The sequence below is a fragment of the Lepisma saccharinum genome, chromosome 13 (genome assembly GCF_977018435.1).
Source record: "Lepisma saccharinum chromosome 13, izLepSacc3.1, whole genome shotgun sequence".
Classification (NCBI taxonomy): domain Eukaryota; kingdom Metazoa; phylum Arthropoda; class Insecta; order Zygentoma; family Lepismatidae; genus Lepisma; species Lepisma saccharinum.
The window spans coordinates 35,764,681-35,790,496 of record NC_139241.1 but is presented as its reverse complement, the minus strand read 5'-3'; the positions used below and the strand labels follow the sequence as shown (position 1 = coordinate 35,790,496).

General features: G+C 38.4%; 1 protein-coding gene across 6 annotated transcripts in view; it reads right to left on the bottom strand.

Annotated features, from left to right (window-relative positions):
- Positions 1 to 25,816, bottom strand: part of bbc (choline/ethanolaminephosphotransferase 1 bbc) — a 122,562-nt gene that overhangs the window by 23,099 nt on the left and 73,647 nt on the right. For all 6 annotated transcript variants that reach the window (XM_083134054.1, XM_083134055.1, XM_083134051.1 and 3 more), the window contains one exon: positions 3,998 to 4,123. In XM_083134054.1, the coding sequence (XP_082990180.1) occupies positions 3,998 to 4,123 (126 nt within the window). The remainder of the gene's footprint in view (positions 1 to 3,997; positions 4,124 to 25,816) is intronic.

The following is a 25,816-nucleotide window of genomic DNA, read 5'->3' as shown; positions in this document are numbered from 1 at the left end:
GTACCTTTGGTTATAAGCAGGGGCGATTCCTCCATGTAGGAAGTGAGGAACTTCCTACAGTTCATTTATACTTGTTTTGAGTTATGTACTTTTTTTAAATTTAATGAGCGTTATAAAATTATGACTAGGTTCGCTACTGTCAAGAGTCAGCTGTTATCACTCGATCCAGCTGCTGGCCAAAAACGAAGGACCGATGCCGAAGCCAGAAACCTTACTCCTAGTCCTACATCCAGATGGGCGAGGAGTGTGGAAAGTGGGAAGTTGGGGGTGAGGTTGCACAGTGAGGAAGCGGCCGCAAGTTCCTCAATCCTCATGATGTTGGACCAATCAGCTTTGTCAATTGCCCCCTGGTGCGAAATTTCTTGTAGTACACTGTGTTGACAAACATATTACTGACCGCGAAAGTTTGGGGTTGTTTCTGAGGCAGGTGGCGTGGCCAAGCTGCCGCTTAGCAATGACTGGGTCTCCCATTCTCTGCTTCCCCTGAAGTGCAGACGAAGGGTGGTGTTGACAGAGGAGAGGTGTCATACAGGACCGAGAAAAATTTGAGCATACAGCAACACGGCTTTGTCCACTTCACATTTCCACATCTGGAACAGTGATGTTCCCAGCATTAAATTTTCCCAGGAAAGAGGAATTTTGGAGCCGAAAATTAAGAAAAATGGGAAAAAAAGAAGAAACACCCCAAAAGTGCAAGAAACAGGGATATCAAGCATCATGCATTAATGCACTTAACAACTGATTGTTTCAGAATCTCTTATTTCTCTTCTAGTGAAGTAAAGCGTCTGCTGAATATGAATCAATCCAAGCTCAGCTCAGCTGTGACTGTTGGCCACACAGGCCGTGTGAGGGACTGGAATTTTATAGTTTTAACTACTTTTATACATTTTAGTGGGTTTTTTTAAAAAAGTAAGATGGTAAGGGATGAGGTAAATATATTTGACGAAGACAAGTTTTATCAAAATTTGCTTAAGCACTTCAACCCGCACCCTTTTCCTTCTTTGACACAACTTGACGCAACATGGTGGTGATTCGTGCCTAAGGAAAGCCTGAAGAAGAGGGCAGTAAGACTCCCGAAACATCGCATTTTTCGACGGATGATACTCACTGGTTGCAAGTAATTTAGGTTTTTATATACAGGGTTATTTCAAAATTATGGATACACTTTCATTCATGTATATTTCCTTGAATATACATTACATATTAATAATATACATACAAGAGAGAGAGGAAAGTCTAAAGTTTACAATCTTACAATAGAGGTTAGAGATGTTCAATATATGGCCGCCTCCTGCTGCTCAGCAAACATGTAAGCGGTAGTCGAACTCATTCCACACACGAAGAAGCATCTCTTGTGTAACTGAGTTCACTGCAGCTGTGAATACAGTTCTGCAGGTTGCCAAGAGTTTGTGGTAGAGGTGGTACGTACACGGCTTGTTTGACATACCCCCACAGGAAAAAGTCACATGGTGTGAGATCAGGAGATCTAGGGGGCCATGACAGAAGAGCCAGGTCTTCATTTCCTATGCGACCTAGCCATCGGTGAGGAAGGGCTTCATTGAGAAACAGCGTCTCAAAACTCACCATACAGTTGCTTGAGGTATTCCAAGTTCTCTGCTAGCTGCATTAGTTGACTTTCTAGGACTGCGCACAAAACTGCCTTCAATTCATCTCACATCCTCCTCTGACATACGCGGTCGGCCCATGCTTTTTCCTTTGCAGAGACATCCAGTTTGCTGAAATTGGTTAAACCAACGGTATATGCGTCTCCTAATTGGTGGTTCTATGCCGAATCGAAGACTGAATGCTCGCTGCACTGTTGTTGCCGATCTCAAGAATGCAGAAAATCTTCTGCTGTACGATGCCCATCTTACTCGGAACTGAACTGAAGGGTCCTTGGTGGCGCGAGCATGCACACTCGAGTGGTTGTTTACGCAACTGCGCTCTAGCGGTAGTATTAGAAACTTTAGACCTTCCCCTCATTCTTGTATGTATATTATTCATATTCAATGTATATTCAAGGAAATATACATGAATGAAAGTGTATCCATCATTTTGAATAACCCTGTATTTTTATATTTATATTAATATAAAAATATTTTAACATTTGATTAATTGTGACAAGAAGTGTAAGAACTTACAAGTTGTAAGTTTAATTAATATTGAAATTTCAAGATATAATGTCTAATAAAATAGAAAAAATAAAATACATAGTACAAGATATATCTATCCCAATTATCATCCTAATCATTTTCTTGTGACACACGCCCATAAAAGGATCCACAGGGGCCTAATTTGAAGCTAATTTTGCTCCCACATGCCTTAAAAAAAGTTCATACACCTTTCTAGATGAAAGTCTATGGATAAACCCTTAATAGGTTTTTTGTAATTATTGTTTGCGAAAGAGGGAATTTTAAGATCGAAAAGGGAAATTTCTGGAATATGACAGGGAAATTTACTTCTGGTCCAGGAACATCACTGATCTGGAGACGAAAAGTTGTTACGGCCTTCTGGTAGTGGAGCGTGTGATTTCTCTTACTGAGACATCAATCTCATTTTTGTGGAAGTTTGTGTAGTGTGTCCAGTGTTTTTACTTGAGAAGTTCAATAGCTAGTACAAGTGATACGTGTGACTGTGTAATTGAATGTATTTTTCAAAAACTTCTCTGGAGCTTCTGTTTCAGTGAAAAAAAGAACCTTGTAACATGTGGGCATCCAACTCCCTCTCTCCCAAATTTGCTTCAACAAAGTAAAGCCATGAAGACTGCAGTGAGGTGGGTTGTCATTAATTAATATTTATTATGTTTCATTATTACTTGGATTTAACTGCATTGTTTTTAAATCACATATATTTTTATTATTTTGCTCTTGTAACTTGCCCCCTAACTTGTAAATTTTTATAAAACAGATTTTTTTTTGGGGGGGGGGAAGTTCCTACCCCTTTGCCCCCGTCTAGTTACTCCTATAGGCATCACAAAATTAGCAATTTAACCCAATGGTTAAATAGCATATTGCATATATGTTCAGTACTTCCTAACCAAAAAAAAAAAAAAAAAAAAAAAAAAACACAAGTTGCCGCTGGTTACAAGGTAATAATGTTACCCTGTAACAGAGTGTTTAGCACAGGGAGTTGCAATGATAGGGGTACCAGGATTGAATTACAGCCTGGGAATGGATGTTCTTTTTGAGTGTCCCTTTATCAATTTCATCATATCATCAATCATTCTCATCTTTGATATCAGGTGAAAGTGAGAAATATGAGGTAAAATATACAAAATCAATCAATTAAAGGAATAATGTTAACCATATTCTATCAAGGTTGTCTAATATCGACTGTAAAACTATGTTGAAGAACAAAACATATTCAAATCCTGTTTCTATCCACATAATAGAAGTTTATGATAATTGGGAATAGATATAAAAATTAATGAGTACTTTATTGGTACCAACAAATGGAGGCATATCAGAATCAATATAATTACCAATAACTTTATAATATTTCTAAACATCACATGTAATTTAAAACACAATTTTCATATACCCTGTTTCTTCAAAATAATTTTTTAAATATTTCTATTTTTATGTTAGAACCCTTTGGTTACCTAATTCATATATTAATTAAGGAGATCCTTGGTGGGATTTCATAACAGTTATTGGTTTTTGGTATTGGTACGTTATTAGTTCAAATAAAATTTCTTATCAATCTATCCCTAGAGTACATTACTATGCAAGATGCGAAGCACTTAACCTATAATTTATGTACCTGTTGCAAATTAGTTGTTAATCCTAACATAATAGAATCATAGCTGCCTCAGTGGCAGGGTGCTTTGAGTACTAGACCCATGACCTTGCCACAGACTCTCCTAGGTTCGAAACCCAGCATTATGCATCTAAAAGGCTGCCATAAGCTGAGACAAAAAGACAATGTTAAATAATAAAAATGCATAATATATATATAGTAAACACAGTAACAAATTGAAAAATTGTATTGTACTTACCAGACACAGCCAGAGGACATAATATTCTTTTATAAAAAAATTGAAATATTGATTTAAAAAGAGCATAAGTGGACCCAAAAGTGCTGAGTCCAAATATTCCATTTCACTTTTTGTCATGTGGGCAACCTGTAAATAGACAAGAATCCAATTTTACCAAATACCAAAACTGACAGTGTACAGTAAAGTGAAGAAATGGTTGAAATTGTACCCACACAAAATTCGAAAACACGAGAAATCAGGCTGGACATGATCTACATCATGTGTAATGAATTTCTTGAGAGAGACTTCAGTTTGAGCCAATGAATGTAATTCCATAACTTTTCATTCTAAAAACATTTTATGGTGAAGTTATTTTGATCTGTTATTCAGTGAATAATTGCTGGACATCCTTTATTTACTTAATTATTCATTGGAACATGCTAATGAATAGGCTAATAAAAAATATAATGCACGAGTTTAGTAATTTATACATCTTTGAGTCCTGTAAATTATTGAATGAATGTTATTGCATTTTAACTGAATATTGTTTGGCTCTAATAGAAAGAGGAAAGTATCAATCACTATTACTTATGTGGTGTTAAGATAGTAAGTCTTTCAAGCTATCAAATTATATATAGTAATTACTGAGTAATTGATAGATATCAATTGGTTTTGACACTTGGCTGAAATCAAGAATATGTACACGGTAATGCACAGGGCATGAAAAATTCCAGTCACCAGGGTAACTAAAAATTTTAGCCTAGCGACTGTGATCTTTTGCTGTAAAATTGCCGTTTTATAAGTTTGCATGTACGAAATTTTGAAGATTCTAAGTTCAAATTGCTTGAAGATTCGAAGTTCAAATTGCTAAGTTAGCATATTATTTTTTTATCAACGTTGTGAACATTCCATAAAATCAGTAAAAAAATGTTACTCTTTGTTCCCAACCCACCCACCTCTTCCCCGCTTTCTCACATGTTTTAGCGACGTTTTGAATATGGTGATGCTCAGCTTCTTATAGATTGATTGATTGATTTGCTATATTTTACTTTGTTTTTTGTGCTAGCACAATTCCTAATAGGCGATTTCCTGGCACCTGATTTTCAGAGCTGGGAAGATTTTTCGAGCACTGGTAACGCATTTAAAACTCATGATTTTTCCTAATTTTATTTCAACAGAAACACATTGTAATGCTCCGTATTATTGACACTTGACTGGAATCAAGAATATGTACAGGGTAATGCATATAAAACTCATGCTTTTTCCTCATTTTATTTCAACACGAACACATTGTAATGCTCCATATTAGCTGTATTAGTTTTACATGTCGTGGAACATCTGGGAAATTTATATATTCTGAAGAGAGTGCAGAATTTTGTAGCTCTAGTCGACATATTGCCTCAGTTGTTGTGAAGATGTAATACACACTACCAACATTTATGATGTTTATTGAGCAACTGAATGACATAGAGCTGCAGACAGGGTATTTTCAACAGAATAGCACCACATGCCATACAACAAACAAGTCCTTGGTGCTGATCTAAAGTTTCTGAGTACCGGATAATTTTCTGAAACTTATGGCCACCAAGATATGCTGATTTGACACCACCAGAGTTCTTTCTGTGGAAGTATCTTAAGAAAAAAAGTGAGCCCTACATGCCATCAGACATCGTACAAATTGAAGGAGAACATTACAAATGAAATAACCAGAATTAACAACAGCATACTCCAACAAAGGGCCAGGAACATCGAACAACATTTTCAGATGTACCTTCAGAGTGGGGGAGGAATTTTCAGCGTAATTTTGTGCTACCAGGATGTCAAAAGTTAACTCGTTTTTGCACATGGACATTGAGACTGGAGACACGAGGTGTGACATCTGACATATTCGTCAAAGTATAGGCCATTTTGTTGTATGGTCTTCTGCCAGTGTTTCATGAGAGCCACGATTCGGCTGGTTTTGAGGCTAAAAACTTGTGTACCCCTGTTTCCATAGCATCCAATGTGTCGAACTGTCATCCTGAAAAAAAAATTGCATGAGAGAGAAAAACAAATGGTAATAGGATGGTGCGACATCAGCCTGTATGGGGGATGAGGCAACACTTCAATTCCTCCAAGTCCTGCAGTTTCTGGGTAACAATTCGTAACCGGTGACATTGGGGTGTTATCGACCTGCAAAAATACTGTCTTCCGAACACTTCAATGTTGGGTACTTCTGGAGCAAAGCATCATGGATCTGCTGCAGTTGAACAGCGTAAAGGTTCCCATAAACAGCACAGCCGTCTGGTACAAGTTCCCAGAACACTGGATCATCGATATTCCATCATATGCACAACATGGCCTGATTTTCAAACTGTCCCCTTTCAACAAGTGGCATTGCTTCTCGCCGAGGCCGCAACCACTGATTACTACCAGCGGCATATCATAGAAATATCAAATTTTTGTCACTTGTGACAATTCAACGCCATAACATGTTGTCCCATGAATTTTGAAGCAATTGTTGACAGATGGAGACTAGTCATTCAGCCTGTTGTGGTGTCGATTTGTGGGGAACAAGTCAAGGCCGTCAAGAGACAAAATACATTTTGCGAAGAGAGTGAACCTTGGTTCTATGGGACGATCCAACCTGTGGAGTCAGTTGTCCTGTAACAACGCTTGCATCAGCTGTCACGTGCTGTAGCAGGGCATCAGCATCAATGGGACCCGGTCTCCCACATCGGGGCTTGTCCTCCACACTCATGTCTCCAGACGAGAACCGCTTGAACCATTTCTGTGCTGTCCAATTTTCACTGTGCCCTCAACTTCCACCACACAAATTTCCCTAGCAGCACTTGCAGCTTTCACCGCTTTATTCCAGTAATGTCATAACAAGATATGCACGGCCAATTTGTCAACCTCCATGATGGACAGCCATAATTTCACTGTGCCTTGTCGAAATGCATGGTGCCTGTGTGAATGTATGTAGCAGGTGGCATGCACGTCATGTGTCCACTACGAGGTGCCGCTTAGCTTCCCAGGCTTTTTCTCAGGCTTCACTGTTTCCCACGTGAAAAAACGAATGAACTTTTCACTCAACCTGGTAGCTTTATTCTTGTTCACATGCATTGATAATGAAATGTATCCATTTTATTTGAGTCAACCTGTATATTACACAAAGCTGATATGTCACAACAAATTATATCACAAACTACACAAATTTCAAGTTTGTAGCTTCAATAACTTTTAATGTGTCCTTGATTATTGATTTTCAAATATTTTTATCACACACAAATGGGCAGGCCAATCAAAATAATTATGTTAAACTAGCATCTGCTCGGTCGTCAATTTTCACAAAATCCCATGCTTGTTACTTTCAAAGATATATCATTTTTGCTGATTACTTTCCTCGTGGCCAGACATGTGCTCACTGTGTGAAATTATGTGACACTGGGCTATTATGTAGTAGATCTATCAGTCTGCCATCCTGCACCGTGGCCATGCAGTCTAAGGCAGCTTTGAGCTCCAGCTAAGAGACACAAGCAGGTTTGGGTCTCCTGGTGAAAGCGTAACAACTTTATCCTGAGATTTCGGCCTGTGTATGGGACCGTTGACCAGTGGCGCAGGAACGGGGGGGTACAGGGGTACATTGTACCCCCCCAAATTTTTGAAGGAGGGTACTGTACCCCCTAAATCCGTAAATCGAGTTGTACCCCCTGTACCCCCCTTTGGTAATTTGACAGCAGACGCAAGGTGCTACTGTTAAAATAACCTATTTTCAGTTCGCCCAATAAAAAAGTGTAGCTATATTGTTTATAACTTATAAACATTATCTTCCTTACCACAGAAATTCAAACCATTCTAAACTTACTCTACTATTGAGCGACAAGGAAAAAACATTGGACGAAAAGTCCCAGCGCAGCTTTCCCTTCTTTCGTTCAGCTCGGACCATAAGCAAGCATGGTCCACTCTCCCCCTCCCCTCCTCGCGGGAGTACGGTGCACAGGAGTCGCGGGTGTGCGCAGATTATTTTGCTTGTGGTTCCACTATACATTGTGGTTGCTACTAGTTAGTTCATTGACCTAATGGAAACCTCTTTAAGGAGATGAAAATTGTTTAAAATGTGTGTGAAACGATGGAATCAGATTTGCTCTCAGAAAATCACGCTGCAGACGAATGCTCCTTTGCGTAAGGGGGGGGGGGGGGGTACACTTTTCTAAAGAAATGGTCGCGTTGATTCGAAGATAAGATACAAATCTTCATCAAAAGGGTATATGACTGATCCCATTTTCTTTTGAATATTTAAAATGGAATTTTCCAAAACGAAATACTTACACGAATGAGACGAGACACTACAGACCAACTTAGGGGGGTACAATGTACTGCTGTACCTCACCCATATTTTTCATAACTTTGTAAGGGGGTGTTCGGAAAACTGTACTTAAACCTATATATTAAGAGATTTTGAAAATAGAGTCCCGATTAACCTATCTGAGCATGAAGTGAATCTAGAATAAGTTTTAATGACTTCCGAGTGGAAACCGAAACAAAAATTAACACAAACAAGAACGAGAAGGATCTCGCCACACAAGAGACGAAATAAGGCTGTGACAAATTTCGACTCATCGCATCGCGATATCATTCCTAGGTGAAATGAATTTTTTCCTAGACATTTAAACAAGGTGCAATTTGCGTTATTATCAGAAGGAAGGGGGGGATTATTTTTAGCTATGTATTAGATATACTTATAATTGGACATTAATTGTTTAAAATCTAATTTTGGTATTGAATGCAACACAAACACAACGCCATTTTAAGTTAAACCCTAAAGTCAATATGTAAGAAAATTACATTAGTCAGATGAATGCACGAGATAAATGAAATTCACTGCAGGTTCTATTGGTAGATTTTGGATTGGATTCGCAAGGTCTTTGAGTGAGATGAGAATGTTTGATTGATTTACTTGGTTTATTTTACTTCGCATTTCTGCCACTTTTGGCTAATCGCAAAGATGAGGATGGGCGATGATATCATAAAATTGATGAACACTCACATGCCCTACCTCTGGCGTCAAAGCGCGTTATGCCAACCCCTCCGCCACGGAGGCTGGCGAGGTGGGAATGTGTTTTGGATTTTCTTTGTAGATGCGAAAATCTTTAACTGTGATGCGCACATGCTTATGCTTAAAGTTTACCTTTTCACATAAACGAGAAATTGACATGTCACCCTAAAACACACGCATGTATCTGCATTTAATACAACTACATACGAAAAGAGACCTTGGGCGGTTCTTCATATTGTCCACCAATGATTGAAACGAAAAAAAAAAAACAATTTTGAGCGTATGCCTTTCCTTGCTTCCTCTGACATCTGAAGGATTTCGGTTTTGCATATGTAATCATAGTACTTTCAGTGCTTGAAGAGTGTCATTAGGTACAGCTAATTATATAACAAATAAATGATTTGTCAAATGTTTCACAAATATTTCAAAGTTAGACTTCTTACGAGTTGGTCGGGAACCATCTCAACTCATTTCTTTTCCTTTTTTCAATACAACTCCCTACAGATGTCTGAGTAAATACCAAATACATCTTCTAAAATACATTGGATGTGGTACACATCTGCCATAAATTGTTTAAATATATTTTTATGCGTAGCTATGGGAATTTAAAATTAGAATGAACTGAACTGAAGTGGAACTCTATAAGTATGATATATTCATAATGTGGTTTCTATATTCAGTGGGTGGGAGATGATTATTCCTGGTTGGGGTGGCTCAAGATCCTCCTCACCCCCTTTAATCTCAACCTGCATTAAAATGAATACATGTATCTTTGTTCGCAATTTTCACATTTCGAACTCCTGATTTTCCGTTCCGTTAAATTCAAATAAGGCCATAACGAAGTCCAGAGCTTTATATGTTTCAGAATTGTTATCTGGTTTTAAAATCTGTTTAAAAAAACAAATTCTAAGAAAAACAAAGAAAAAATAGTTATGCAAATTTTGCATTAAATAACATTACATTTGTGTGTGCTGTTCTAAAATAGAATATTTCCCATGGTTTAACATTATACCTAAGTATCAAAGACGTATTTAGGAGGGGGTCTGGACACTCCCCTGAAAGACTTACCAAGAAGTAAAAGTAAATAATCAAAATATAATTATTTAGCATTTATTATAGAGCATTCCCTGACATTCGCTACGAGACTCGGCGGAAAGCGGCCCGGCATCAGCGCTTGTCTTTCCCGGTGAACGGGTCCGCAACAGTTGCACGCTACAGTCTGTTTTTTTAGCTCTCCCTGCCTTCGCTCTCTTTCCCATTCTGTTGACGTTGCAGACTGACGCCAGTATAATCTTCCCTCGGAAGTTATGTTGTGTCGTGTCCATGTGTTGAAGATTGTGGCTTAATATGGCACCACAAAAGTTTACATTACAACAAAGGATTTATCTTGTCGAGTGTTACTTCGGAAAGAGGAATTGTGGTGAATTGAGACGACGTTTTGCAACGAAATTTCCTAGTGTTCCCGTTCCACATAGGACCACTATATTAAACCTCGTAAAAAAGTTTAGAGTAATAGGGCCAGTTCTGAATAAAAGTGGAAAGAAAAATGGGGAAATCTAAAAAATAAAGTATACAAAGACAATTCGCACACAATCCATGAGTTAAAAGAGAGTATTGTACGAGAAATCGGGAGAATTACAGTAGACGAACTGCACATGTAAATGCCAATTTCCTTGGGAGATGCCAGGAATGTGTTGCAGCAGAGGGACATCATTTTCAACACCTTCTGTAGTCGAGGTTAGCACACAATATGAGAACTATAATTTTAATAGCCGACTCTACCGACTGTCACGGACCCGTTCACCGGGAAAGACAAGTGCTGATGCGGGCCGCTTGCTACCAAGTCTCGTAGCGAATGTCAGGGAATGCTCTGTATAATCGATACTTATTTCCGCTGAACTTATTGGAAGGCAAGGAATTTGGCTCATACGGCTTTGAAGGGTTCCAAAAATTTATGCACAAAACTAATGATAATATCCATAAAATATTAATCAGAAACTTTACTTTTCGTTAATTGGATCTAACTCCTTATTTGTTATTCAATAAATATTCAATTATTTATTCTATTTGACATTAAATTCCTTGCCAGGGCAGTTGTTTTTATGAAAATCTTGGCGATCTTAACTACACGTAAGCTAGATAATGAATATATGCTTTTATATCTCTATTATTTTACTTTTACCTATTCATGTAATAACAACAATACAATATTAATTAACTTACATATTTAATTAATATTTTAATTTAATTAAGTATAATTATTATAAATATAATTATTTATAATTATTATTGTTATTATTATTGCAACACTTGGTTGGACCCCCGAAATGTATTTGTAGGTGCAGTAGTATGTGTGTTTATATATATGGGAGGCTGAATTTTGTACCCCCCCCAAATGAAAAACGTTCCTACGCCACTGCCGTTGACCATCCACCATCCTGAGGAAGTTGGGGAGCTACAAATGAGTAGTGTAACCTGGTCATGGAAACTTACAATGACTCGGGGTTTGTCATATTGACCACACATCAGCCTGTAACTGGTTGGTCTTATCTTCCATGTCGGATGAGTGAGTAGAATCAGGTGAGAGTGAAGCCGGCAGTTGGTAGGTAGGCTCGGGCCCTCAATGGGCTGTTGCACCGAAGTTGCGAGACCCTGAAGGGTCAAGTCCACTTGGTTGGGAGCCAATATATCGGGTCGACCATTTACGTTCTTAACTCAAAATATCTTACAAAAGAAGAGTTTCAAAAGAAATGTTTCAAATAAAAGTTAATTGACTTTAAGGGGGAAAGAGAATTCCATTATGTATGTTTTAGTAGGCAGCCATTCTGAAGGTCACTCAATTATATTAAAAAGAAAACATAATTATGTTTTGTTTAATATATTCCTCATTCAAAAATAAACAACTTTTGTAGAAACTATTTTTCTATTCATCGCATAGTTTCACAGATATTTGACAAGTGAAAAGTATTAACAGACTGTTTCATAAGGATTGAAATTTTTATTCCAAAAAAAAAAAATAATAAAATAAACCTCAATATGCTACTGTATGTTACAATGAGTGTAGTGGCTTTCGCTGTAGCTTGAAAGCAAAGGTTAGGACACTGATGGAGGCACATTGCACAGTGGTTCGGATTCCACTTTTAATTCTAGGTCCAGTCCTGATAAGTCTACATGAGGAAAAAGTTGACGTAAAACACAGTTTAATCCAAAGTATTTTTCGCATTTTAACCAACATTGAGAGTGTAAATACAGGTGACCAATAGAACAACGGAAGTACTTGGAGAAGGACTGCACACACAAAGGTACGCTGTGCATGTGATTGGTTGATGACGTAAGTCACATGTTTGGAATCACTATCAAGATTAACTTAAATAGTGTACATGATAAAGAGGCAGGATTTCACGCTACAATCATCCATTGTCTTTTCTACTTCCAGCCGCCTTTGAGTACAGTTTTCATTTACTATTGTATAGGCCCCACAGATCCTCACAATATGATAATATTTTATACAATTATCAATTTATGTTATAAAATTCACTTTCTGTAAAAAAGTAAAAACCTATATATAAAACTACTTTTGTACAATGTTGATAATGTTGCAAAACAATTTATTCCATTTTTTGGAATAAAAATTTTCATGCTTATGAAATAGTACGATTTTCTGTCACCATATTTCACTTGTCAAATATCTGTGAAACTACGCAATGTATGAAAAAATGGCTTCTATGAAAGTTGTTTATTTTTGTTCTATGAAAGTTGTTTATTTTTGTAAGAGGAATAAAAATATTAAACTAAAAAACAGGTCTCCATTTAAAAAAAATTGAGTGACCTTCAAATAACCTTTACAATAGGTGCCTACTAAAACATGCATAATGGAATTCTCTTTTTCCCTTAAAGTCAATTAACTTTTATTTGAAACATTTCTTTCGCAAATGCTTCTTTTGTAAGAATCCAAACAAATTTGGTTCTTCACACTGAGGCATTCATGCCAATGACAGTGAATTACTGAAAAAAAAAAAAAATCTCGGAAATGACAGCCTGGGTTAATTTGCAGATACCAGGGCAAAAGTGCATACCTGCGAAAGTATGTGGGTGGAGAAGGGCATATTTTGGGGTCCCCCCACCCTATATATTTTTTATATTTTGATATTTCGAGTTATCAACTTAAATGGTCCACCCTGTATATGACCCAAATTGATATGGGATTGATAAGAAAAATTATAGATTGCATACATGTACAAATAGACCGGTTATTGAAGATTTCAGTCAAGTTTCAGATGCCATGTGGGCTGGATTACCACAGCAATCCAAAGCAGTGGTTTGCAGTACATACAAAATTACATGGAAAGGACAAGTGGACAGGTAAACGAACTTTGGACAGTGGTGAAACTTCTTCATCTACATCACCAAAATATATTTTGACATCACAACAAGAAACATTACCCTTGGGGGGGGGGGGGACAATAAAACACCCACAGCAGTGGAAACTTCAGGTCAGTAGCATGTCTCATTTTTTTTTTATCAAACAACACATGTTACATGACCTACAAAAATTTCCAGATCTTGCTGTGATGAAATTGGCAAAGTTGGCTCAACATTCAGTGACAAAAGAACCAGTTCTGATATAGACGCATATGAGGACCTTGTGTAAAAATATCACTGTACCTCACCAACTTGGCAGTCTGTGGAACAATCTCAATGTGATTCAGTTGCAGGGCATGACAACGGCTCTAGAAGCACAAATTCAGTACATGAATCTGTTAGAACAATATGCTGGACAGTGACCAATAACGAAATCAAATTACATAATTACTGGAGACTTCTCAGAGGACCTGATGGAGCCATACGGATTAGAAAATCACAGTACTGCAATCTTCAATAACAGGGAACAGTAGGACTGCAACAAAAAAAAACAATGGATAGCCGGCATATTTTGTCTGCTGCAAGAATCAGACGACATACGCACGTGGCATAAAAGGAGACATGACATAGCATTTAAAGTTCGATCATACAACTTTTCATGTGTGTTCTAAAAAAATATTCCAGTATGGGACAACATTATCAACAACTGCTTCAAACAGCCAGCCATCTACGTTTCATTTCCAAAAAAATCAGTACACATAGCAAGTGATAACCCTCAAATATTGGGACCTAGCTATACGGCTATCGACAAAGAAGATATCAAATGGGAGAACATCGAAATAAAACCTATTGTGTTAGAAATAGTGCAGATCATGACCCCTTAGTGTATGACATTGTACAATACGAGGAGTAGGGTGGGCCAAGACCTCCTAGCCACCATGCAGAATCAACAGCTCTCTTTGATAACAGATGCTGCCACAAGTGTGTGTGTAAGCAGATGCTACAGCCACAGCTAGAGCCAAGTGTTGGGAACAGGAGAAGTGTTCTTCGTTATACAACTTGAGGACACACACCGAATACTCTTCACAGATATTTTGGCAACATTACCTGTCCTAATTATATTAGCAAATTATGTAGTTTTGTTGAAGGTAGTCAACCAGGGAGTTACATACTGTTTAAAAAGCCAGCTGTATCATGAGAAATCTTATTGTATTTATTATTAGAGCATGGAAAGTTATGCACTTCAAATGCCTAAAATATGCACTAAAAAGGTGCAAAACATGCAAATAAATATGCACTTAACTTTTTAAAGTGTTTTCTTTCAGTTACAGAAAAAAAAACTTACCTATATTTGTTCTTTTTCAGCTCATGCAATTTAGCATCTAATAAATGTAAAGTTGCAGCTCTGAATACTTCCACACACTTTGATTACCTTACACTGGCTGTTTTATAAATGCAAGAAAAATTACATTACTTACATCCTTGATTACGAGGGTCGTTTGAAATGTTCTAAGAATGACCGACAGATGGCTGCAGTAGTTTGTAACTATGCATGTCAGTGGAATCCACTACCCTTCAACGGAACACATTCACAGTATAACCAAAGTACCTTCCCTTGTTTTGTGTTGAAAGGCAGGAATAGCAGAGCAAGTGGGAGTGTAGTGCAAAAATGGAGAAGATTGGGCATTGTGCAGTGATAAAATATTTCCTGAAAAAGGGAATGAAAGAGACCGAAATTCATGCCGATATGAAGGGCACTTTAGGGGACTTTGCTCTTTCATTTGCCACTGTGTCAAAGTAGACTACCGAGTTTAAACATGGTTGAGAGTTTAGAAGGTGGCTCATGTAACGGAAGGCCAAGGTCAGCAAGGATGGCAGAAATTATTGAAGAAGTCCACGATATGGTGTGGAGAATGGTCGTCTGAAAGTGCGCGAAATTGCTGAAGCTATGGGCATCTCAGGTGAATGGGTGTTTCGTATTTTGACGAAACAGTTGGGGGTGAGAAAAATATCTGCAAGATGAGTGCTGCATCAGTTGACAATCAATCAGAAGTGAATGCAGATTCGAGTGTCCAATGAATGTCTGGCCTGTTTAAAGAAGTAGACAACTGATTTTGTGTACAGATTCATCACTACAGATACACTACTAGACGCCAGAGACAAAAGAACAATCAAGAAGTGGAAGCATCATGATTCACCACTACCAAAGAAGGCGAAGGAAGTCAAATCAGCAGGAAAAATCATGACGTTGATTTTTGGGGATGCAAAGAACATCAATTTGATAGATTATCTCCAAACTGGATCCACTATCAATGCACAGTACTATGTTAACCTTCTCAACCAACTGGATACAAATATTCATGCAAAAGGATCAGGATTGAAGAAGAATATCATCTTGCATCAGGACAATGCCAGGCCACACACGTGTGTTGTTGCAATGGCAAAAACTCAACAAATTGAAGTACGATTTGCTGTCACACACCCTTATTTACGTGAATTGGCACCCTCAGACTTCCATGTGTTCCCGAAGCTTAAAAAAATTCTCTGTGGAAAGAGACATTCATCAGACGATGACGAGATAGTGGCAGTGGAGGACTATTTTGCAATCCTTGAGAAATCTGCATTGGGTCATGATGCTGGAACATCGCTGGATGATGTGAATTGCTCTCATGGAAGACTATGTAGAAGAAAAAAAACCAAATTCAATAGGTAACTGTGTTTTTCTATGTCATTCTTAGAACTTTTCAAACTACCCTCGTACAACATGAAATCTCAAATTTTCAACCTTGAAACTCCTGTTTTCAGCAAGGATATTTTGTAAACAGAAAAAACTCACTCCACTTCACAAGATTCAATTGGACAATATTTTAAGGCAACAGTATGTAAGAGTACCAGGTTCAAGATCATCTATAGACTGCCCATTGCATTGTTGTAGTATCTCTCTCAAATAAGAGTAGTTGTTGAGTTTTCCCATGTGGCCAATGACAGAAGTCTTACCACCTTGTTTCATAAAAGAAAGTGGTGGAAGGAAATAGAAAGTTATTTTATTAAGAAGACAATACGACCAACTCACGGACATAAAACACAATTTTAGTAGTGTTTAGAATTTAGAATTTTAGAATTTAGAATTTCTTTATTCATGGGCGAAGTTCAGCCTGTGGCTGCTCTACCACTTAACCCGCAAAATCTACTACAATAAAACAGACAAAATACAATTACTACTATAACATACGAATTCCATTACATTTTCACTTCTAAATATTTCAGTAATTAACACACTAAAAAGATAAAAAAAAACAATTTTTCTCATTCACACACATCAAAATGTTCATCTTGGGTTCGAATCTGCTCATTTTTTGTTTTGATTTGATTTCAACGTAAGCATGCTGAATCTAGTCATGTGTACTGATGATTTGTCCTTGCTCATGTAGAAGTACTTTTGTTACTGCCCTTTTAAAGCTGTTATATGTCGCACACGAGGTAACATCTGGTGGCAGCGCATTCCAACAATATGCAGAAGCAGCTTTGAAGGATGACAGGAATATGGATTTTAAGAATCTGTCCAGATTAAGTTTCTTAGAGTGTCGAGTCGTGTAGTTGTGTATGTCGTGTCTAAATTGGAGTCTGTCGTATAAGTATGTGGGTGTTTTTGTTTGCAGAATTTTGAATATTGTGCAGGCCAGATGTAGTTTTCTGCGTCGTGTCATATTCAGCCAATTAACGTCATTTAAGTAAGGCAGTATTTGATCCCTTCGTTTCAAGCTAAATGCAAAACGTATACAAGAATTCTGTACTTTTTGTGCAATTTTAGCATTCTTTTTTGTTAAATTAACACCGTAAACAACGTCACAGTAATCGAAAATTGGAAGAACTAGAGCTTGAATAAGGTGCAATTTAACATCAGTCGAAAGTAAGTGCGATGATTTATAGAGTGATCTAAGTATACCATAAGCTTTTGAACTCTGAGACGTTACGTGGTTTTGCCAGTCAAGTTTCTCATTAAATATCACACCTAAGTTCTTAACAGTTGTGCAGTGTGGGACCCTCTCATCATTAATATTAATTGATAACCCATTTATTTGAATTTTATTTAAGGCAGCGCTAGATCCAATTAATGTAAAGCAGCATTTACAGGGGTTAATTACAAGACCATTATGTTTACACCATTTATAAATAGCATGAAGGTCACGGTTCAGGAGACCAATTGCTGGTTTTGCATTTTTGGGGTCTACTGGCATCATCAGCTGCGTGTCATCTGCATAACAATGAGGTACACTGTGTCGTACATTTAGGGGTAGGTCGGCGGTGAAGAGGGAATATAGAAAAGGGCCTAGAATACTTCCTTGTGCAACCCCTGAGGGTATCGTAAGGGGAGTCGATGTAGCTCCTGAGGGAAGCGTCACCGATTGCACTCGCCCAGTAAGGTAAGACTGGAACCATTTTATTGCTCCCGGCGAAAAACCGTAGTAACTCATTTTCGAAAGGAGTAGCTGATGAGATACAAGATTAAACGCCTCGGACAAGTCAAGCAACACCAAGACTGCAGCCTTACTTTCGTTTAGTGTTTGTAAAATGTCGTCTGTTACTTTCATGAGCGCCGTTGCGGTGCTGTGGGAAGGTCGGAAACCAGACTGTACTGCAGGCAATATTTGATTTTTGGTAACAAAACTTTCTATCTGCTTGTACACTGCTTTCTCGATAACTTTTGATAAGACAGGTAATATACTAATTGGTCGTAAGTCGTTCATGTCGGTCACGTGTCGTTTCTTCGGTAAGGGTAGCATTCTAGCCTCCTTCCATGCAAGGGGAAAGGTGTTCTTATGTAACGAGAAATTTATCAAGTGAGTAAGAGGTGAAAGAATGTGTGGAAGAATTAGCTTTATCATTTTTAGGTTTATGCCGTCTGTGCCACAGGAAGTGGAACGGATTTTGGAAACGAGTTGTGCAATTTCTACTTCTTTGACGGGTCGAAAGAAGAAGGTGTCGCCGTTTTCAGTAAATGTAGTTGTAAGGAAGCGTTCGCACTCTTCGAGGATGAGATCAGTTACTTGGTTAGAGGGACTGGCGCTGTCAATAAAGTGGGTGTTTAACAGATGCGGATCATTTAAAAAGTGTGGGACACTCGGCTCCACCTTTCCGTAAATACCACATTTCTTTATCTCTTTCCACATTAATTTTGAATCATGGACGTTTTTATTGATGTGGAACGAGAGGTAGGCTTTCTTCTCCTGTCTTATAACCGACGTGGTGAAATTCCGCAGTTCTTTATAATAATCCCAATGTGACGGATTGTTCGTCATTTTATATTTTCTGAGAGCATTATCTCTAAGTTTCATTAATAGTTTGGTATTGTCGGTTATCCACGGTACTTTTTTCTTGGCTATTCGTGCAGTACGTATAGGGGCATGCTTATCGAAAATAGTCTTAATACCATTATTAAGAAAGTTTACTTTTTTGTCAATACTCTCTAAGTGCTTAATATTGTCCCAGTGAAAATGTTTAGCGTCCGTTTCAAAACTCTCCATATCGAACGATGAGTAGTTTCTGTACGAAATTATTTTGAAACGTTTGTCGGGTTTCTCAAGAAGGACCGTGATGTAAGTCAAACAATGGTCTGAATTGCTGATCGGCACCGTTACGTCAGCGGAGTGTACAATGGATGGATCATCTACAATGATGACGTCCACTAATGTTTTAGAGGTTCTTGTGATTCTAGTGGGTTTACGAATGACTTGCGTCATGCCGAAAGTATCTACTATTGATTTGAGGAAAACTGTTTCTGGTTTATTAGGTGATAAATAATCGCTATTCATGTCACCGGCTACAATTAAATTATCCACAGTAGGAAACACGTGCGCAATGTAATCTTCAAGAACTGACAACCTAGTATAGGGGATATTTGGGGGTCTATATGCGGCAATTATGCCAAGTGATTTGTTATTTACTTTCAATGACGCACATAGTATTTCTATGTCCTCGCCGGGAGCAACATTTTCGCAGTCAAGCATCTGGGCAGGAATATCAGCACGACAGTAAACAACGATGCCACCGGCGCGTTTGTGGTCTCGATCCTTTCGAAGTACCGTGTAGCCTTCGACGTGGAAACTGGAAGCGTCATCGTTGTCTTTCAGCCAACTTTCTGTGACGATTACTACATCATATTCGCTTTCGAGAACAATGTGTCTGAACTCATCTATTTTCCCCGAGATGGACCTCATGTTTACTGACGCGATTGTGAGGCACTGGAGGGGAGGGGTCCGGTTGGGAAGTGTCGGGGGCGACGGGCAGCCTGTGAAACCGTTACCTCTTTTCCTAGGGGTCCGAGGGAAGGGGCGAGTTCCAGATGCGCCGTGCGCGGGCAGGTTTACCAACTGCTTAGTTTGAGACATTGTTTACTAGTGAGTGAAGGAACAGAGCAGATACGTATATTAATGATATGAAACAGCATACTTACGTTGAGAGAAATCCTTGTGGGTGTCCAACTGAGCAGCTCAAGCATAATTACATATAATGAAAGATGAACACTACACAACACACACACACACACGCACATACACGAATACAAAAGGTTAATTTTCAATGGCTGTTTCTTTAACATGGTTAAAAAGATATGAAAAAGTTTCACATAGAACACTAAAAACACACTCATAGTTTCGTCTTCGGCGATGCTCACATTACGACCGCTTGCACGTGAGGGATTTCAATTCACGCTCAGTTTCTATAAAATGTTTCCCTTCCGGCGTAACTACCACAATCTTTCCATCGATCGTGTAGCACTTGTTGTTGCCGAACGTTGCCTTGGCGTCTTGGAGAAGCCTTTGCCTCTTTGGAGTCAGCGACTCCGTTAGTAGGTATTGGCTCCCCTTGAAGTTCTTCTTCGCTCGCCACAAAGCATCGCGATGTTTATACGAGATGAATTTTATAATCAAAGGTCGATGACCTTGTCTGACGACGTCGGCCGCCGACCTTCTCTTCCTCGGTGCTCCCAGGCGATGGCATCTGCTCACGAAGTCAGAAGAAACTTCAACGCCAAGTTTTGTGGAGAATATCTGTAGAGCAACTTCCGTGGGGACCTCCTCCCGCGTTTCCGGTACTCCATGCAGCAGCAAGCACTCCCTCCGGCTGTATTGTTGCAGCTTATCTAATTCCTCTTCCTGGTGAGTCAATTGGGATTGAATACTTTCCATGTCTTCCCGGAAGACGACCAGCTCGCCTCTGATGTCCTGCAATTCCCTCCGTAACTCCTCAAGTCCAGAAGGGGCATCAGCCACCCTTGCCCCGGGATCCAACTGCGCCCCGCCGCAAAGAGCCGCTTCCACCTTGTCCTCCATGGTCTTGAGTTTCGCCTCCAGCGCGTTGAATCGTTGGCCGAGGTGCTTGTTCGCCATGGCTCTTGTGGTAGCACTGTCTCCGCGTCGCTATTCACTCACAAGCACGAGAATTGAGAACTGAGAACTTTTTTGTAAAAAGTGGAATTTTAGTACGTTGTGGGATATGGAGCGAAATCTATAGTATTACAAGCCATGGGTTGACTACTTATACATGCCGTAAGAACATTTGGTGGCGTGATAATGCTCTATGTTAATAAAAAGCGAACGTTATTTTCGGAGCCGACTTTACACGCGTCTAGTACTATCCGCCATTAGTGCCTCTAACATATGCAAGATGTTTATTAAAACACAAAAAAAGCTGAACAAGGCAGTCTTTATTATACAGTGTGTCCAACTTAAAAGTATAATAAAATAACAATGAATAACTTTTTAATTTATTAAGATATTTCCGTACAGTTTTCCTCTACCTATAGAGTAACTCAAAAAGTTTTTTACATACCTAATACACTTCGATATGTGCACCATTAGTAGCATGACAGATGTCCAACCTATATTCAAGCTCCGCGCATGTGTTGTACAGCATTACTGGTGTCACATTCCGAATTGCAGCACAACTGAGACATTGTAGAACAAAAGGTTATATTCTCGTGTTTGGTACACTTGAGACTACGAAACCCCACAGAACAAAAAATCGAGCAGAGTAATGTCCGTAGTAGTCTCAAGTGTATCAAACACGGGTTCGTAATATTCCTGATCTACGACGCCGCATCCTGAATGTGATGCCAGTAATGCTGTACAACACATACATGGAGCTTCAATATGGGCTGGACATCTGTCGTGCTACTAATGGTGCACATATTGAAGGGAATTAGGAATGTAAAAAACTATTTGAGTTACTCCACAGGTAGAGGAAAAGGAAAACAGTATGGAAATATGTTAATAAACTTAAAAGTTATTAATTTTTATTTTATCGTACTCATAAGCAGGACACACTGTATAGGTGTGTTTCACCTGTCACAAAACTGTTGCATTGTGGGATCAAGGCCACCAAGATTGAGGCTGGATCTTGTAAACATTCCGAATTCAAGTGGGCAGGCAGGAGATTTCAACCTTGTTTACTGTGCAGTATTCATTTGTTTAACACAGGGTTTGAAAAAACCCAGGATTTTTTTTAAAAACCCAACCCACCTGGGGCCAGGTGGGTTTCATCAGGTTTTTTGGGTGTAATTGGTTTTTGGGGGTTTAATTGTTTTTTTTTGGGGGGGGTTTAATTAGGTTTGTTGAGCTTTTATAAATAAAATATGTGAAAACATATAATATAATTCATTGCCGCTCAACCTACTCACTACACTTCTCCGCCCACACCAACTAGCAGACCACAACAAACTGCTAAACCATAGTAATGTTTATTTTTTATCCTTTATTCTCTTACGATTTCCTGGTTACCTCTGTGGATAGCAAGTTTGTATGTTTGAATTGATATTAGCAGATGTTGTATCAATAATGGATACATTATGACTTTTGTCATCAGAAGCAGGTGTGTACTATTATCTTCAGTCACAAGCATAATAAAATAGCGATAGTATAGGTAGTATACATAGTATTCCCCAATAGTAGATTGAAAGAAACTGACTTCAGATCTGAGTTCAGTGACTTTTATTTATTAGAATATATTTCATATGGCGACTGAAAGCAACATATTTTCATTTGTTTAGCTTTATTCATTTAACAATTCACGCTAGCGCCTCAACGATAGTAGTTACAGAAAAACTGACTTCAGATCTGAGTTCAGTGACTTTTATTTGCAACTTCACTTACAGCTTAATATAGGCCTATGTAATTTCTTAATAAAGATTAAACGTTTGTATTGGTGTACTGAGCTCTGATATTTGGTTCTACTTCATATCAATATTACAAGTGTTTTAGATAGAAAAAGTCATCTAGAGTTATAATGACAGTCGTGATCGTATTCTAAGAATGTAAAATGCAATCTTCATTAGTATACACCTCTATGACATTCCTTCATTTCAGAAATCATTGAAATACCAAAGTTAATGAAAAACCCACTGGGTTTTAAAATGTTTCTTTTCAAGTGGGCGGAACCCAGGATTAACAGAAACTCACGTTTATCCTCAAATTTTCTGAGAAAGAACAGAAGGTGCATTTCACGGCACGGGACTCGATAACTGTTGATCAGAAGATACCATGTTGTCTGGTTGGCGAAAGTAGACCGTGCCAACATTAATCAACAAAGCAAACATTACAGTGTGTGTAGTGAACATTTCCTCTCAAGTAAGTTCATATGCCATCTTTCTCTGAGACTTTTAGTACAAATGGATCAAACTGGTGTGTTTAATCATACTTGCAATAGTGTTTCCTTGTTTTTTGGTAGAAAGGTGCTGATACTTCCGATAAATTAGTTTGACAATACAAATGATAATATTGAAAGTTTGATTAATCTTGATAATTGTACTTGATTATTTATTACATTTTGTTCATTAACACAAACTGTTATTAATTGTTATTCAATCCAAGAGAAAATGTGCCGGTAGTAGGCTTTGCGTACTGTCAGAAAAAAAAATACTGCTATCAATTGATTGATTTATTTGGTTTATTTTAATTCGCTTTTGTGCCAGTTTTGGCTAATAGTGAAGACGAGGCTGAGTGTTATGTTGAAACTGATAAAACAAAACTCACAAAAAACATCCATGCTCAGGCTGGGATTCGAACCCGGGACCTGGCATCGTAGCACACTGTGGTAACCACTCTGCCACGAAGGCCGGTATATCCGATATTGTTAAAGCAAGAGGTGAAATTACAGTTTTCGAACACCTCAACATTTTAAATTACAGCGTTTGAACCAACCTTAAAAGGAAACAAGAGATGATAATGGCAGAACCTTGGAATTTACAGTTAATCTGTAATGGATGTACATACTTCAAGCAGAATCCGAACCACTAATAAACATGAAAACAAATTGATTAAAGGTAGATGGGTCAAGTAAATAAACACATGTGAACTACAGTTGACCAAAGGTTTCGGCCCCTTTTCATCATTATTTTCCAGTTCATATGGATCTACACTGCAAAACTGCTTTTTCTCCATATCTTCTTCTGTCGACTGTGCAAAGAGTTTGAACATATGAAAAATTACCACTATTTCCAGATGGCACGACATTGTCATTAATTTTGTGCAATGTTACCGTCATTAATTTTGTGCAATGTTACCAACATTTTACACAGTACTACAGCACCTTGAATAACGTAGTGTGGAAAACGACCCAAGAAACTGGTTCCCCAGATGGATGAGAAACATAGATGGCAGTGCAATCAATGTCGGTGCTAATTTTCTTATGAAATTAATGCGGCTTTGTTAGTTTTTGGAATATTATTATGTAGATTTGTTTGTCTTGAAAGGCGGTACGTGAATTGATTAAAACATTTATATTTGTGGAGTGATTTGCAGTCACGAAATGGCATTAATTTGGAAAGAAAAGTAAAATAAAATTAATAAATAAATAGCATGCGTGCATAACACAAGAAGAAACATCGCAAAGTGATTCCGGACGTCAGGTCTTGGACTGTGTATTAGAGTTTATTTTTCTATGTTATTAGAATATAAATACTATCCTGAGAGATATTTCATACAAAGGCAACAAACCACAAGTGTCGCTTGAAAGCGAGCAGTCGGTAATCAATGCAGCCTTTTGAACCGTAGGGACACAAGCTCTGACTGCACCGTTTCCTCAAGGAGATTTTAGACCACCCGACAAAAACGATACGAGGATTTTACACCAAAGCGACACAGGTCCTTTGGTCCAAGGCCACTTTCATACCGAAGTGAGACGTGACACATGTCACTTGGAAACGAGCCAATCAAGAGCAACATTTCACATTGTAAAGGCATGACGAGCAGCACAGGCCAGCGTTCGCTTGGTGAAATCCTCAAGCGATAAGTGTCGCATGCCGCTTTGGAGCGCAATATCCCTAAAGCAAGACACTCCTTGTATCGTGCACGCGAACAACAAACCACAGCAACACGTTGCAAGCTATTGAGGAAATACACAATTGAGCGACACACAAGCGACAAAGTGACACGTGTGGCTTATTGTGTCGCCTAGATCTGTTGTTCGCACAATTAGCAGCAAACGCTTGCTAATACACTGAAGTGTCGCTTCAAGGCTGTCGCTTGTCACTTAGTTGGGAACTCCCACTGTAGCACGTCGCTTCGGTATGAGCACCCTTCCTTTAAGGAGCATTCCGACCGAAGTAACAAGTAGCATGCGAATACAACATGAATGTGTCGTTTGCTGTTTGGACCCTCATGCCCAATGAATGCTATTTTACAGTCTGGAAGTGTCTGTGTCACTAGTCACATCAGTGTAAACATCCTGTGTCGCTTGTCCCATTGGTCTGAAAGTTTCCTTACTCTCATGTCGATGGCATTAAGGACGTTTTGTGGGTTTCCCCTTGTCGTTTCATGCAATCATCATTATCATCATTGCCGCGATTAGTTTAAAGTGGAAGAAAACAGACAGTAAATATAAAAAATATTAATGCTTCAGTGTGTATATCTTTAAAAGAAATGATGATGATGATCATAATGATGAACCTAATTCATACACAAAAATTTGGTTACCAAGAGCATTACACACATATTTTTTCTCCCGTATTATTAATGAAAGTTTAACAATAACAGGATGTGGTCTACTGTATATAATGTTCGTTAATATCTACACGACCACTGTACTAAATATCATATCAATTATCACATTTATAGAAATGATTTATGTAAAAGAATCAGACGTTGCAGCGAAAAATCCATTTACTTCCATTATAAGCAGATGAATACCATGCACCGAGACCAACACCAGTGCCTCTAGCACTATCATATTCGAGTGGAACCAGCCAGAGCACCCAGAACCGTGCCGTTTTCCACACTATGTTATTCAAGGCATTGTAACAGTACTAACAAATGTACAGTTGGCGCAGGTGTAACTAACGCTACGTGGTGGGTATTTCCTTGCAGACGACAAACACGTTGGCCACAAACATGGTGGTGGTGCGAATCCTGACATCACATGAAACCCACCTACAATAACATACTATA